This window comes from Monopterus albus, unplaced genomic scaffold (assembly GCF_001952655.1).
Source record: "Monopterus albus unplaced genomic scaffold, M_albus_1.0 scaffold460.1, whole genome shotgun sequence".
NCBI lineage: Eukaryota > Metazoa > Chordata > Actinopteri > Synbranchiformes > Synbranchidae > Monopterus > Monopterus albus.
This window is the reverse complement of record NW_018128340.1, coordinates 153,656-165,130: the sequence shown is the minus strand read 5'-3', so window position 1 is coordinate 165,130 and position 11,475 is coordinate 153,656. Positions and strand designations below refer to the sequence as shown.

The window sequence follows — 11,475 nt, the reverse complement described above, 5'->3', positions numbered from 1 at the left end:
ACGCTCAGTGTTGCCAGGTCTGACTGGCAGTCAGAGCCGTGGATGTCGACAGCAGCCTGAACACCAGGACGTGATTTCTACACCGTCAGTGCTGCGTTAAACTGAAAGCTGTTACCTGTATGAACACTTAGAAATCAGCAGTGAGTTGTGTGTGGTAACTTCAACCTGTTATTTTAGCATCAATTAGTTTACATTTTACAAAATGGGGTGCACAGACTGAGCAGGGAGCAGCTGCTGTGTACAGTGTCCCCCTGGACGTCCCCACAGCTGTCATCGGATCACTGAAGGCTGAGGGAAGCCTAGAGACAGGAGGACTCTCAGCCCGGGGCATTAAGGAGTGTCTCCGTGCTGTTTATGGATGTTTACTGAGACCCAGGCTGAATCTGAAACGTGTTTCAGGCCCGTGGGCTCAGATGTGACTCCTGTTTGTGATACAAGTTGTGGCAACACAGCAAAACGTCTTGTAGATTAAAAACTAATGTAACTGTGCAAAAATAGCTGAAGTCATATCAGTTAGCCTGCAGGGCCGCATCCTGTCAGTCCGCCTTCCTGCGTCTGTCTGTCTGTCTGTCTGTCTGTCTGCAGCCGTCTGTCTGTCTGCCTGTCTGCAGCCATCTGTCTGTCTGTCTGTCTGCAGCCGTCTGTCTGTCTGTCTGTTTGGCAGCCCTGCAGACAGACAGACAGACACAGATAGTACTGATAGCAGTATTATTGTAGCAGTATGGAGGACAGTATAAATATCAGCAGCAGTAGTAGTACCAGTAGGAGTACACTGAGCAGTAGTTCTAGCAGTATTATTGCAGTAGTTTGGTTTGCGGTACTTCTAGCAGTAGTATTGTGTCTGTGTATATGTCACCATGTGTATTTGTACAGTAAACTTTTTGTAAAGGCCACAAGTGGTTTTGGGTGTAGCGTAACTACTCAGCTGTCGTCTGACCTGTGCACACAGCTGACGTGCACACACACAGTTACATAACACACACTCAAACACAGCTGCACACATGAAGGAGTGGGCATCAATCCTGAAATACTGGATGCCAAAGTCAAATCCTGCAAATAATACTGTGAATACTGACACACGTACTGCTAAAATTCTGCTCAAATTACTGAGAATACTGTTACTATTACTTTGTGCTAATACTGCCTGTACTGCTGCCATCAGTACTCTAACACAGTATACGTACACTGCCACGGCCACTGGTGGTACTGCAGTGTATACTATAATATTACAAACAAATATTACAGTTATGGAGTACAGCAGTAGCATTTGTGTCAGCAGCAGAAGTATTATCAGTAGTTTAAGAGGTACTTCTAGCAGTATTATTATGAGTAGCAGCAGTAGTGTTAGTAGTTCTAGGAACTGGAGTTTGGTTTGCGGTACTTCTAGCAACTATGGTAGTTATGGTAGTGTTAGCAGTGTTTTAACAGCAGTGTTTGGTCTAACAAAAGCAGTAGTTGTAGTATTTTCAGGCGGTGGTACTGGATCAGCGTTGGGGATGGGGGGGGCAGTTCACAGTGTATGAGTGATAAATATTTGCCGTGCTGCTCGGTGGTACCTTGTGTAGTATTGTACTGCTGTGGTATTTGTCAGTATGTGTGGAGTACACAGGTGTACTTCGGGGGGGCCTGGACCCTGCGTCCAGCCCCAGCTCTTCCAGTGAGACCTGGGTTTGTGCTGAACCCAGATCAGACAGTGAAGCACCTACGATGACGTCCCTGCATGGTTTTATAATATAGCTTTGTTTTAATTCGTTGCTGCGACCACTTTATTAGGTACACCTGTAAACCCAAAGGTATCGGCTGTCGGGTTGTTGGACCTGGGCTGAGGTGAGGAGGGGGCAGCGCAGCAGAAACACATGTCAGTGTCCTGTAGCCACCACTGACAGTGGCAACAACAACTAAACACTGTCACCTTTCTATATGTAAACTTCACCTCAGGTCTGGTTTATTAGTTGACACACTCATTTGTAAAGGTGTGACCAAGGAGTCGGAGTCAGCGTCGGCCAGAGCTGCTTCTGAAGTTCTGGTCTTAGTAGGTTTAATATCTAAAACATTTTCTGCATGGTCACCAGCTTTACCTTTCATACTTCAAGTACATTTACCTGAGTATACTTATGTTTTTACAGAGTAGTTTCAGTAGCTCTACTTAAGGACAGGGCCGGAGGACTTCCTACACACCGCGGCCACATCGCTCAGCACCAGCAGAATAAGTTTGGACGCCAGGTCGAACCTTTACTTATCAGAGAGGTTGATATCAGTTCACAGTCACAAATACCTCTTCAAATGTCAAGAACATTAATATAGGTGTGTGTGTGTGTGTGTGTGTGTGTGTGCTGTAACTCTACCACAACCAGGAGGAAGTCATGACCTGAGCAGAAAGGTCAGGGATAAGGTCAAATGGTTTTACCCACCAGACTTACTGTATTAATAACTCTCTCTGGAGGACACACAGGAAGACAGGGGACTCTTCAGTCCCCCCTCCTCTGGCAGCGCAGTGGTCTCTCCCTCTCCTATTGGTCCCATTACCTGCCCATCATGTGTGATGGTCTCAGACTGGCTGTGTAGGAAGGAGGGGCAGGGTCTGACAGGACAGGGCGGGCATCATGGCCTTACACAGGGTGTCTGCAGCCGGTCACGTGCACACACACACACACACACACACACACTGAGTTTAGCAGTTTGACCTTTGGTTCAAAACTAGTGTTTTTTATTTTCAAGGTCACTGGTTAATTATCTGTTAAAATTCAAAAGAAAAGAGCCTTTACTGACTCGTGGTCGACAAGTCACTGCAGAAAACCAGAAAACACAAATATCATTTGTCTCTTTTGTGTCGTCTTCTAAGTCAGGGACAGTGTCCTGTCCACTCTCTGTAATTCAAGAATAAGGCCCTGTACCATACTTATGAACCTAGGACCAGATCCTGTCCTGCTCTCCTGATCCTAGGACAGATCCTGTCCTGTTCTGATAATCCTGTCCCACTCTCCTGATCCTAGGACAGATCCTGTCCTGTTCTGATAATCCTAGGACCAGTTCCTGTCCCGCTCTCCTGATCCTAGGACCGATCCCGTCCTGTTCTGATAATCCTAGGACCAGTTCCTGTCCCGCTCTCCTGATCCTAGGACAGATCCTGTCCTGTTCTGATAATCCTGTCCCACTCTCCTGATCCTAGGACAGATCCTGTCCTGTTCTGATAATCCTAGGACCAGTTCCTGTCCCGCTCTCCTAATCCTAGGACCGATCTCATCCTGTTCTGATAATGCTAGGACCAGTTCCTGTCCCGCTCTCCTGATCCTAGGACAGATCCTGTCCTGTTCTGATAATCCTAGGACCAGTTCCTGTCCTGCTCTAACATCAGGCTTCCTAGAAAAGGTTCTAGGTGGACTGTACTAATCCTGGGACAGATCTGACCTGTTCTCCGACCCCTAGGCTGGGTCCCTAGCACAGTGTACTGAAGTGTTTTAGTTTTATCATTCAGATGAGGCCCCAGTCCGACGTGCCAACAGCAGATACACTGAGGCCTTACATGGGGGATCCAGACTTCTTCATCATGTGAGAATCTGCACGTACAGTGGAGATTTTAAACGAGTCCCCTCTTTTTGTTTTCTGCCTCTGTCCCTCAGTCAGGATGTCTATCACTAAGATCCACGCTCGGGAGATTCTGGACTCCAGAGGAAACCCCACGGTGGAGGTGGACCTGTGGACTGCCAAGGGTGAGATCACACGCCTTCACACACGTGTTCCCTTAATGTATTTATTTCACAGCTACACTATGTATTTGCTAGAGGTGTCTGCTACCAGTCACGTCTGTCTCGCCGTCTGCTTGTCTGTCTCTCAGGTCTTTTCAGGGCCGCCGTTCCCAGCGGTGCATCGACCGGAGTCCATGAAGCCCTGGAGCTCCGTGACGGAGACAAGAGCCGCTACCTGGGCAAAGGTGAGAGCTGAGGACAGAGTTATAGGCCGAGCTGTGAGGAGGAGTACGCCTGTTCATGCTAAGGTCTGTGTTTGTGTGGCAGGTACGACAAAGGCTGTGGAGCACGTGAACAAAGACATCGCTCCCAAGCTGATTGAGAAGGTATCAGCACCAGGATGCAGAGCTATTGATCAGCTCATTAATTAACTGAGTCAGTGTGAGTCAACGGAACGTCAGTTCCTCAGTGGCTTCCTGCACCTCTAAACTCTCTACCTGCCTGTCTACCTGTTTCTCTACCTGTCTACCTGTCTGTCTACCCGTCTCTCTACTTGTTTCTCTACCTGTCTGTCTACCTGTCTCTCTACTTGTTTCTCTACCTGTCTGTCTACCTGTTTCTCTACCTGTCTGTCTACTTGTTTCTCTACCTGTCTGTCTACCTGTTTCTCTACCTGTTTCTTTGCCTGTCTGTCTACCTGTTTCTCTACCTGTCTCTCTACCTGTTTCTCTACCTGTCTGTCTACCTGTTTCTCTGCCTGTCTGTCTACCTGTTTCTCTACCTGTCTCTCTACCTGTCTGTCTACTCGTCTCTCTACTTGTTTCTCTACCTGTCTGTCTACCTGTTTCTCTACCTGTCTCTCTACCTGTTTCTCTGCCTGTCTATCTACCTGTCTCTCTGCCTGTCTGTTTACCTGTCTGTCTACCTGTTTCTCTACCTGTCTGTCTCCCTGTTTCTCTACCTGTCCTCTACTTGTTTCTCTCCCTGTCTGTCTCCCTGTTTCTCTCCCTGTCTCTCTACCTGTCTGTCTACCCGTCTCTCTACCTGTCTACCCGTTTCTCTACCTGTCTGTCTACCTGTTTTTCTGCCTGTTTCTCTGCCTGTCTGTTTATCTGTCTGTCTACCTGTTTCTCTGCCTGTCTGTCTACCTGTCTCTCTACCTGTCTGTCTAACTGTCTCTCTACCTGTTTTTCTGCCTGTCTCTCTGCCTGTCTGTCTACCTGTCTGTCTACCCGTTTCTCTACCTGTCTCTCTACCTGTTTCTCTGCCTGTCTGTCTACCTGTCTGTCTACCTGTCTCTCTACCTGTCTGTCTCTCCAGAACTTCAGCGTTGTTGAGCAGGAGAAGATAGACAAGTTCATGCTGGAGTTGGACGGCACTGAGAACAAATGTAAGAAACTGTCTCTCTCTCTCTCTGACCTGGTCTGTCTCTCTCCCTCTGACCTGTCTCTCTCTGTCTAACCTGTTTCTCTCCGTCTATTCAGCGTTGTTGAGCAGGAGAAGATAGACAAGTTCATGCTGGAGTTGGACGGCACTGAGAACAAATGTAAGAAACTGTCTCTCTCTCTCTCTCTCTCTGACCTGACCTGTCTCTCTCTATCTGACCTATCTGTCTCTGTCTGACCTGTCTGTCTCTGTTTGACCTGTCTCTCTCTGTCTGACCTACCTGTCTGTCTCTCTCCCTCTGACCTGTCTCTCTCTATCTGACCTGTCTGTCTCTCTCCGTTTGCCCTGTCTCTCTCCCTCTGACCTGTTTCTCTCCGTCTGCCCCGTCTCTCTCCCTCTGACCTGTCTCTCTCCGTCTGCCCTGTCTCTCTCCCTCTGGCCTGTCTCTCTCTATCTGACCTGTCTGTCTCTCTGCAGCTAAGTTTGGTGCCAACGCCATCCTGGGCGTGTCGCTGGCCGTCTGTAAGGCTGGAGCAGCAGAGAAGGGAGTTCCTCTCTATCGCCACATCGCTGACCTCGCCGGACACAAGGATGTCATACTTCCTGTCCCTGTGAGTTGGAGGCGTTTTGGCTCAAGCTTTAAGCAAACGGAAATTGAGCAGCTCCCAGTTAAACTCAGGTTATTAACAAGTTAATACAGACAGGAATTGGCTACTCAGTATGGCTGTCAACACGAGGTAAAATCTTCTTCCAGGTGTTTCCAGGTCACTGCTACAGTGAGTAACTGTCGTCTGAAGTTGTCTACAGTAAAAAGCGAAGTCATTAGTTAACTGTTTTTCCACTCGGCTAACGTTGTCTACATGGCAGCTCAAGGCAGTAACTGTCCATGACTTTTGTCTTGCTGACTACTACAAAGTGTCCCCAGAAGTTTTTGTAGCTGCTGCTAGAAAGTGAAGTTTCCAGGTAAAGCGTCAGACAACGCTGGCAGTAAAAACAGGTGTTCATCACGGCACCGTGTGCACTGTGCCGTTAGGCTGTGGCTAGCTAAACGGTGACAGGGACCTTTACTTTAGTGAGGCGGGCTAGTTAAACTATTGTTTCCTCTGCTCTCAGGCCTTTAACGTGATTAACGGAGGAAGCCACGCTGGAAACAAACTGGCCATGCAGGAGTTCATGATTCTTCCAGTTGGAGCCGCCAACTTCCACGAGGCCATGAGGATCGGAGCTGAGGTGCAACACAATTAGTAAAGTAGTTATACTGTTAGTCTTAGATTGGTTGTATTTTTCTACCACTTGAGGTACTGCTGCATCATCCAGCTTCAGGTGATGGCAGTATTGCTGTTTGTGCATGCGCAGGTCTACCACAACCTGAAGAACGTGATCAAGGCGAAGTATGGCAAGGACGCCACCAACGTGGGAGACGAGGGAGGCTTTGCCCCCAACATCCTGGAGAACAACGAGGGTGAGACAGCCACATGTCTGTCTGATTTCCTTCCCTGTAGCGTGAGAATTAGACTACATGGGGTTAGGGGTTAACCCTAAACTACATGAGTGGCATGTTGTGTCACTGCCACTTCCTGATTGGTCCCTGTCCCTGCAGCTCTGGAGCTGCTGAAGACGGCCATAGAGAAGGCCGGTTACCCCGACAAGATCATCATTGGCATGGACGTAGCAGCCTCCGAGTTCTTCCGCAATGGGAAGTACGACCTGGACTTCAAGTCCCCTGACGACCCGTCCAGACACATCACGGGAGAGAAGCTGGGAGACCTGTACCGCAGCTTCATTAAGGGCTACCCTGGTACGAACACGCGCAGAGCACCGCAAGGCTGTTCGAGTCAAATGTTTTATAGGAAAAATGTTAATAGAACATTTAATAGGCAATTTAAAGACATTTCAGGATAAAATAACACGTTTTGGAGAATCCCAGATACATGAAACACGTCAGATTTCCAGTGGAAGTTCTGCACTGGATTTTCCTACTTACACATATGTCAACCTGTAGAGGTCAGTACAGGACTGTGCACTAACATGTCCACCTCTCTCTCTCTCTTTCTGTAGTCCAGTCCATTGAGGATCCATTTGACCAGGATGACTGGGATCACTGGGCTAAGTTCACTGCCTCTGTAGACATCCAGGTGAGTCAGACAGGTGTGCAGAGGCAGATGCTCTCTGTAAGGACGTATTTCTACATGTAACTGCCAGGTAGGATAGCTTCCTGTTAGTCAGCTCTGTGGAATCAGGAGCCAAAACTGAACCAGGTTCTTCCAGACCAAACTACAGAAAACTTACCTAAAATTAAAGTGGCTCATCTGTGTGTGTGCTTTTTAACCAATCAGATTGTGGGAGACGACCTGACGGTGACCAATCCCAAGAGGATCCAGCAGGCTGTGGACAAGAAGGCCTGCAACTGTCTGCTACTCAAAGTGAACCAGATCGGCTCCGTGACCGAGTCCATCCAGGCGTAAGGCACCTGTCTTTCAGTCTGTCTGCATGACCGACTGTTTAAAATTCAAGCTATTCAACTATCCCCCCTCCCTCAGGTGTAAGCTGGCTCAGAGCAGCGGTTGGGGTGTGATGGTCAGCCATCGCTCTGGAGAGACAGAGGACACCTTCATTTCTGACCTGGTGGTCGGACTCTGCACCGGACAGGTACGCAGACAGACAAACAGGTAGACAGAAAGACAGACAGGTCCATAAATACATGGATGAAAACAATAACATAACACACTCTTCATGTCTGAGTCACTTAATGATCCCAGGCTGTCTCACTCTCTACATGTCTTTCTGTCTCTCTCAGATTAAGACTGGTGCCCCCTGCAGGTCGGAGCGCCTGGCCAAATACAACCAGCTGATGAGGTGAGAACTTCCTGTCATTTACAAAATAAGAGCACCTTACTATAAGTAAACGCTGCATTTCTGAGAGTTGACAGAGGAACGACAGCAAACTGACAGCTGTCCTGACCTCTGACCTCTGCCCTGCAGGATCGAGGAGGAGCTCGGAGACAAGGCCAAGTTTGCCGGCAGAGACTTCCGCCACCCCAAGATCCACTAAAGCCCTGTCCTGCCTTCTCTGTCATCGTGACAACTGACTGACACCTAGTGGCCCCTGAAGCCCCTCCCTCCTACAGCTGGGGGCGAGAGGTCGGAGGTCGCAGCGGGTTAGACCCTGCCTTCCTAGCCATAATTCCATTAATGATGTTTTCTATATAAAACATAAAGATTCAATAAAGTCTAATGACTAAAACAGATGTTAATAAGTTGTTACTGAATTTTCACATTTACACTTTATGTGACTTTGTGCTTTGCACAGGTCGACACTAAACACAACATGGGGCAAAAGAAAAGGGGACACGAGTGTGATTTTATCCCATTTGATAATGAAAACATGCAGATTTGTCCCAGTAGACTGGGCTCCATTATTCCCGTCCACACTGCTGTGACGTCAGAGCTGCTGGGTGAGGAGTTTGGGCTGAGGGCAGCCTGTTGCCTGGCGAGGAGCAGCCGCCGTGTCGACTTTGACTGAAGCAACGAGTGAAAACCACCAGGAACACTATAGTGACGAGCTTCACATCACTGGCTGTGAATGTTGCCCTGAACGTGTGTGATGTGCTCATTGTTATGGAAAACTGATTTTAAAACATTTACACAAACACCCCCAATCAGAAATGATGCCACAGCCCCCACTTCACCCCTCATGACCCGAGGGCAGCGTTACTGTTTGCATCAGTCTGTCATACAACACCAGTGCACAACCTGACAAAGCTTGGTGCAACAGGACAGGGTTACACAAGGCTAAGTAGGAAACACACAACAGTACACAAAACAACAACAACAAAACGAGGCTCTTCAGCCAGAGTCACTGCTTCTGAAGAGATAAACAACTAAAATAAGAAAGAGTGGCTACTGGCTGCTGGTTGTTTGTTGTAAATTGTGGTGCCTGCAGGGTGCACGACTGGAAACACAGCAACCTTTTCCTATTGTGTAATTAACAAGTAGAAAGTGGGAGAACAGCCACATGTTGCACAACAGTCCTCAAACCTTATTTACACCTAAAGTTACAATAATAACCACATGGCTTTCTCGTTCAATATGAAAGATTCCTGGAGACGAGCCAAGGTTCATTCACTTACGTCTAAACTTTTGTCTCATTTTAATCTCAGTGAGGTTTTCCTGGTTAATTAAAGGTTAACAAAGTTCATGCTGTTCTTTCCAAACCAAACAGTGAAGTGTAATATGTGTTAACGTGAGACAACACAGTGAGAATTAGTTCATATCACGTGCAAATGTAACACTGGGTTCTGGTTCAAAAACAGTTTGATGTCTTCTGGTTTACTTTTAATACCGTCTCCTGTCCCACAATGCACTGAGGCACAGTTGCCAACATCATAACAAAAACCTCAGCCCAGCTTCTGTGTCAACAGCTCAGCTTCACTGGCAATGAAACAAGGCACACGAGCTCAAACCATCAGAAATAAGATAGTGTACCCATGTACCTACAGTACCCATGAGCCTCAGCAGCTGTTTCCACGGAGACAATACATCCAGACCAGAGCTGTGACATTAAGGATGTGTCATATTCAGAACAAAGATTTAAAAACAACCCATGGAACAGCTCCAAACATCTTTATAGTTGCTCAAGGTGAATTTGAACTTTATCAGCAAACCCTGGAACCTCCTGAGTGACTCAATAAACCTCTTCAAGGCTCCATGGAACTTCAGGTGCCATTCGGAGTTCCTCATGGACCTCAGAACCCCTCAAGGACTAAATAGAACCTCCTCAGGGATCTGGAGAACCACTACATTCACTGTAGTGTCCTTGAGGGGTTCTAAGGTCCTAGAAGAGTCTAAAATTGTCATGAAGGGGTTTCCAGGGGTCCATGCAGAGCTACCAGTAAAGACAGTGCTCAGATGGTTGTTAAAGAGGCTGCAGCAATCCTTGAACAGGATTTTTTAGTTCTTAGCAGCTGCCAAGTAGTCCTTGAAGAGATTCCTGTAGTCCATGAAGGGACTCTACTGGGGCTGTTTTCCATATGGAACTTGTGGTTTTCTGGTTTCACCTGGTTTGTGAGCCACTGGTCCATCTTAAAGGGCCTTTCAAATCTCTTCAAGGACCTTGGAAGATTCTTATAAACCCCTAGAACACATTCAAGAATCACTGGCACCTTCTCAAGGAAACCTGGAACCAGTTTGTGTGGCTGCGGTGTGAGTTGTTGGTGAGTGTGTGTCTCTGTTTGGGGGAGGGGGTCTGGAAGAGGAGGAATGTGGTGTGCGTCACCACACACAGACACACAAACTGGATAATATCTTGTGATCCCCCTAACGATGTGATTGATGAGCTGCTTAATGACCCCCCTTGTCTGTGTCCCGGTCAGACAAAGCTCCGCCCCCCCCCTTCAGCCTCTGACGTCATCGACCATACATAAAACACACACCTTTCCTTCAAACCATGTGAACCCTTGTAGACCCGCCCCCTCCCACAGGAAATAGTTGCCAGCAACAACCCGGTTGCCACGGTGACAGTTTATGAGGAGATGGGACGACCGAGGTCAGAGGTCACAGGGGTCTGACAGAGTTTTCACTGCAGGCAGAATACTGGGCTCTGATTGGCCAGCATATGAAGAAGAGGAAGATGGTGGTTTTAAGTCACAGCTACAGGTGTGCTAACCTGCCAGTAACCGTGGTAACAGGACTGACGCAGCAATCGACTAACTCTCCAGGATCCCCTTCAAGGATTGCAGCCTCCTGAACCATCATGTGAGTGCAGAGGCCCCTCAAGGCCACCTGGAAACTCCTCAAGGAGCATTTCAGCCTCCTCACAGAACGATAACACCCATCAAGGACACCTGGAACTCTGAAACCTCTTTTAGACCAAGAATCATTTTCTGATACCTTCCCAAGAATCTGTGGAACATCAGTAACGCCCTCAGGTAAGGACCCTGGAGCTTTCTCAAGGATCATGTGAGTCTCATCTCGGATCTTTTGGACTTTTTCAGGGTCTTTAAAACCCCTCAATGACCCAAGTAACTTCATGAATCCCTGAAACCATGCCACTGGCTCCTGGGACGTCTTCCATGCTTATTTGAGCCTTGGAGTTTTGTTGCCTTGTCAAGGACCCTGGAGCATCCACAAGGACTCCGGGTCTGGATAATTAAAGTGATTTGTGAATGAATTCTTTCTCAGGTGTGTTCTCATGAATCGATGCATGGCGGATGCTTTGGTCCCCAGGTTTCAGTGTCTTCACACCTTACACACTCACACACCCCTGTAACTGTGCAGACATGCGTGTGAGCGTGAGACGGTCGTTGGGGTAACCGCTGTGAGAATGTGTGACATCACAGGGCTCAGCAGTATATAAGCGTGGGTGTGCAGGTCGAGCACAGACCCGTCCTCACACAGCACACAC

At 48.0% G+C, this 11,475-nt stretch overlaps 1 protein-coding gene across 3 annotated transcripts; it reads left to right on the top strand.

Annotated features, from left to right (window-relative positions):
• eno3 (enolase 3, (beta, muscle)) lies at positions 1 to 8,326 on the top strand. Of its 3 annotated transcripts, none has more exons than XM_020587531.1 (14): positions 1 to 140; positions 3,625 to 3,710; positions 3,836 to 3,931; positions 4,014 to 4,072; positions 5,007 to 5,076; positions 5,550 to 5,683; positions 6,186 to 6,302; positions 6,429 to 6,534; positions 6,673 to 6,870; positions 7,131 to 7,207; positions 7,409 to 7,533; positions 7,613 to 7,721; positions 7,870 to 7,928; positions 8,055 to 8,326. In XM_020587531.1, exons 2-14 carry the CDS (start codon positions 3,626 to 3,628, stop codon positions 8,122 to 8,124), a joined length of 1,305 nt encoding a protein of 434 aa, XP_020443187.1. In that variant the 5' UTR covers positions 1 to 140; position 3,625; the 3' UTR covers positions 8,125 to 8,326. The 3 variants fall into 3 exon arrangements, with proteins under 3 accessions (XP_020443187.1, XP_020443186.1, XP_020443189.1); XM_020587530.1 differs by having other exon boundaries at positions 3,621 to 3,710; XM_020587533.1 differs by lacking the exons at positions 1 to 140; positions 3,625 to 3,710; positions 3,836 to 3,931; positions 4,014 to 4,072; positions 5,007 to 5,076 and adding an exon at positions 5,172 to 5,232.
• The last annotated feature ends 3,149 nt before the right edge of the window (positions 8,327 to 11,475 follow it).

Excerpts from the sequence above, each read along its gene's own strand:
- eno3 (XM_020587531.1), top strand. The coding sequence starts at position 3,626 with ATGTCTATCACTAAGATCCACGCTCGGGAGATTCTGGACTCCAGAGGA. Across the intron at positions 3,932-4,013 it reads GAGCCGCTACCTGGGCAAAG|GTACGACAAAGGCTGTGGAG; the intron begins GTGAGAGCTGAG and ends TTTGTGTGGCAG. Across the intron at positions 7,929-8,054 it reads AAATACAACCAGCTGATGAG|GATCGAGGAGGAGCTCGGAG; the intron begins GTGAGAACTTCC and ends TCTGCCCTGCAG.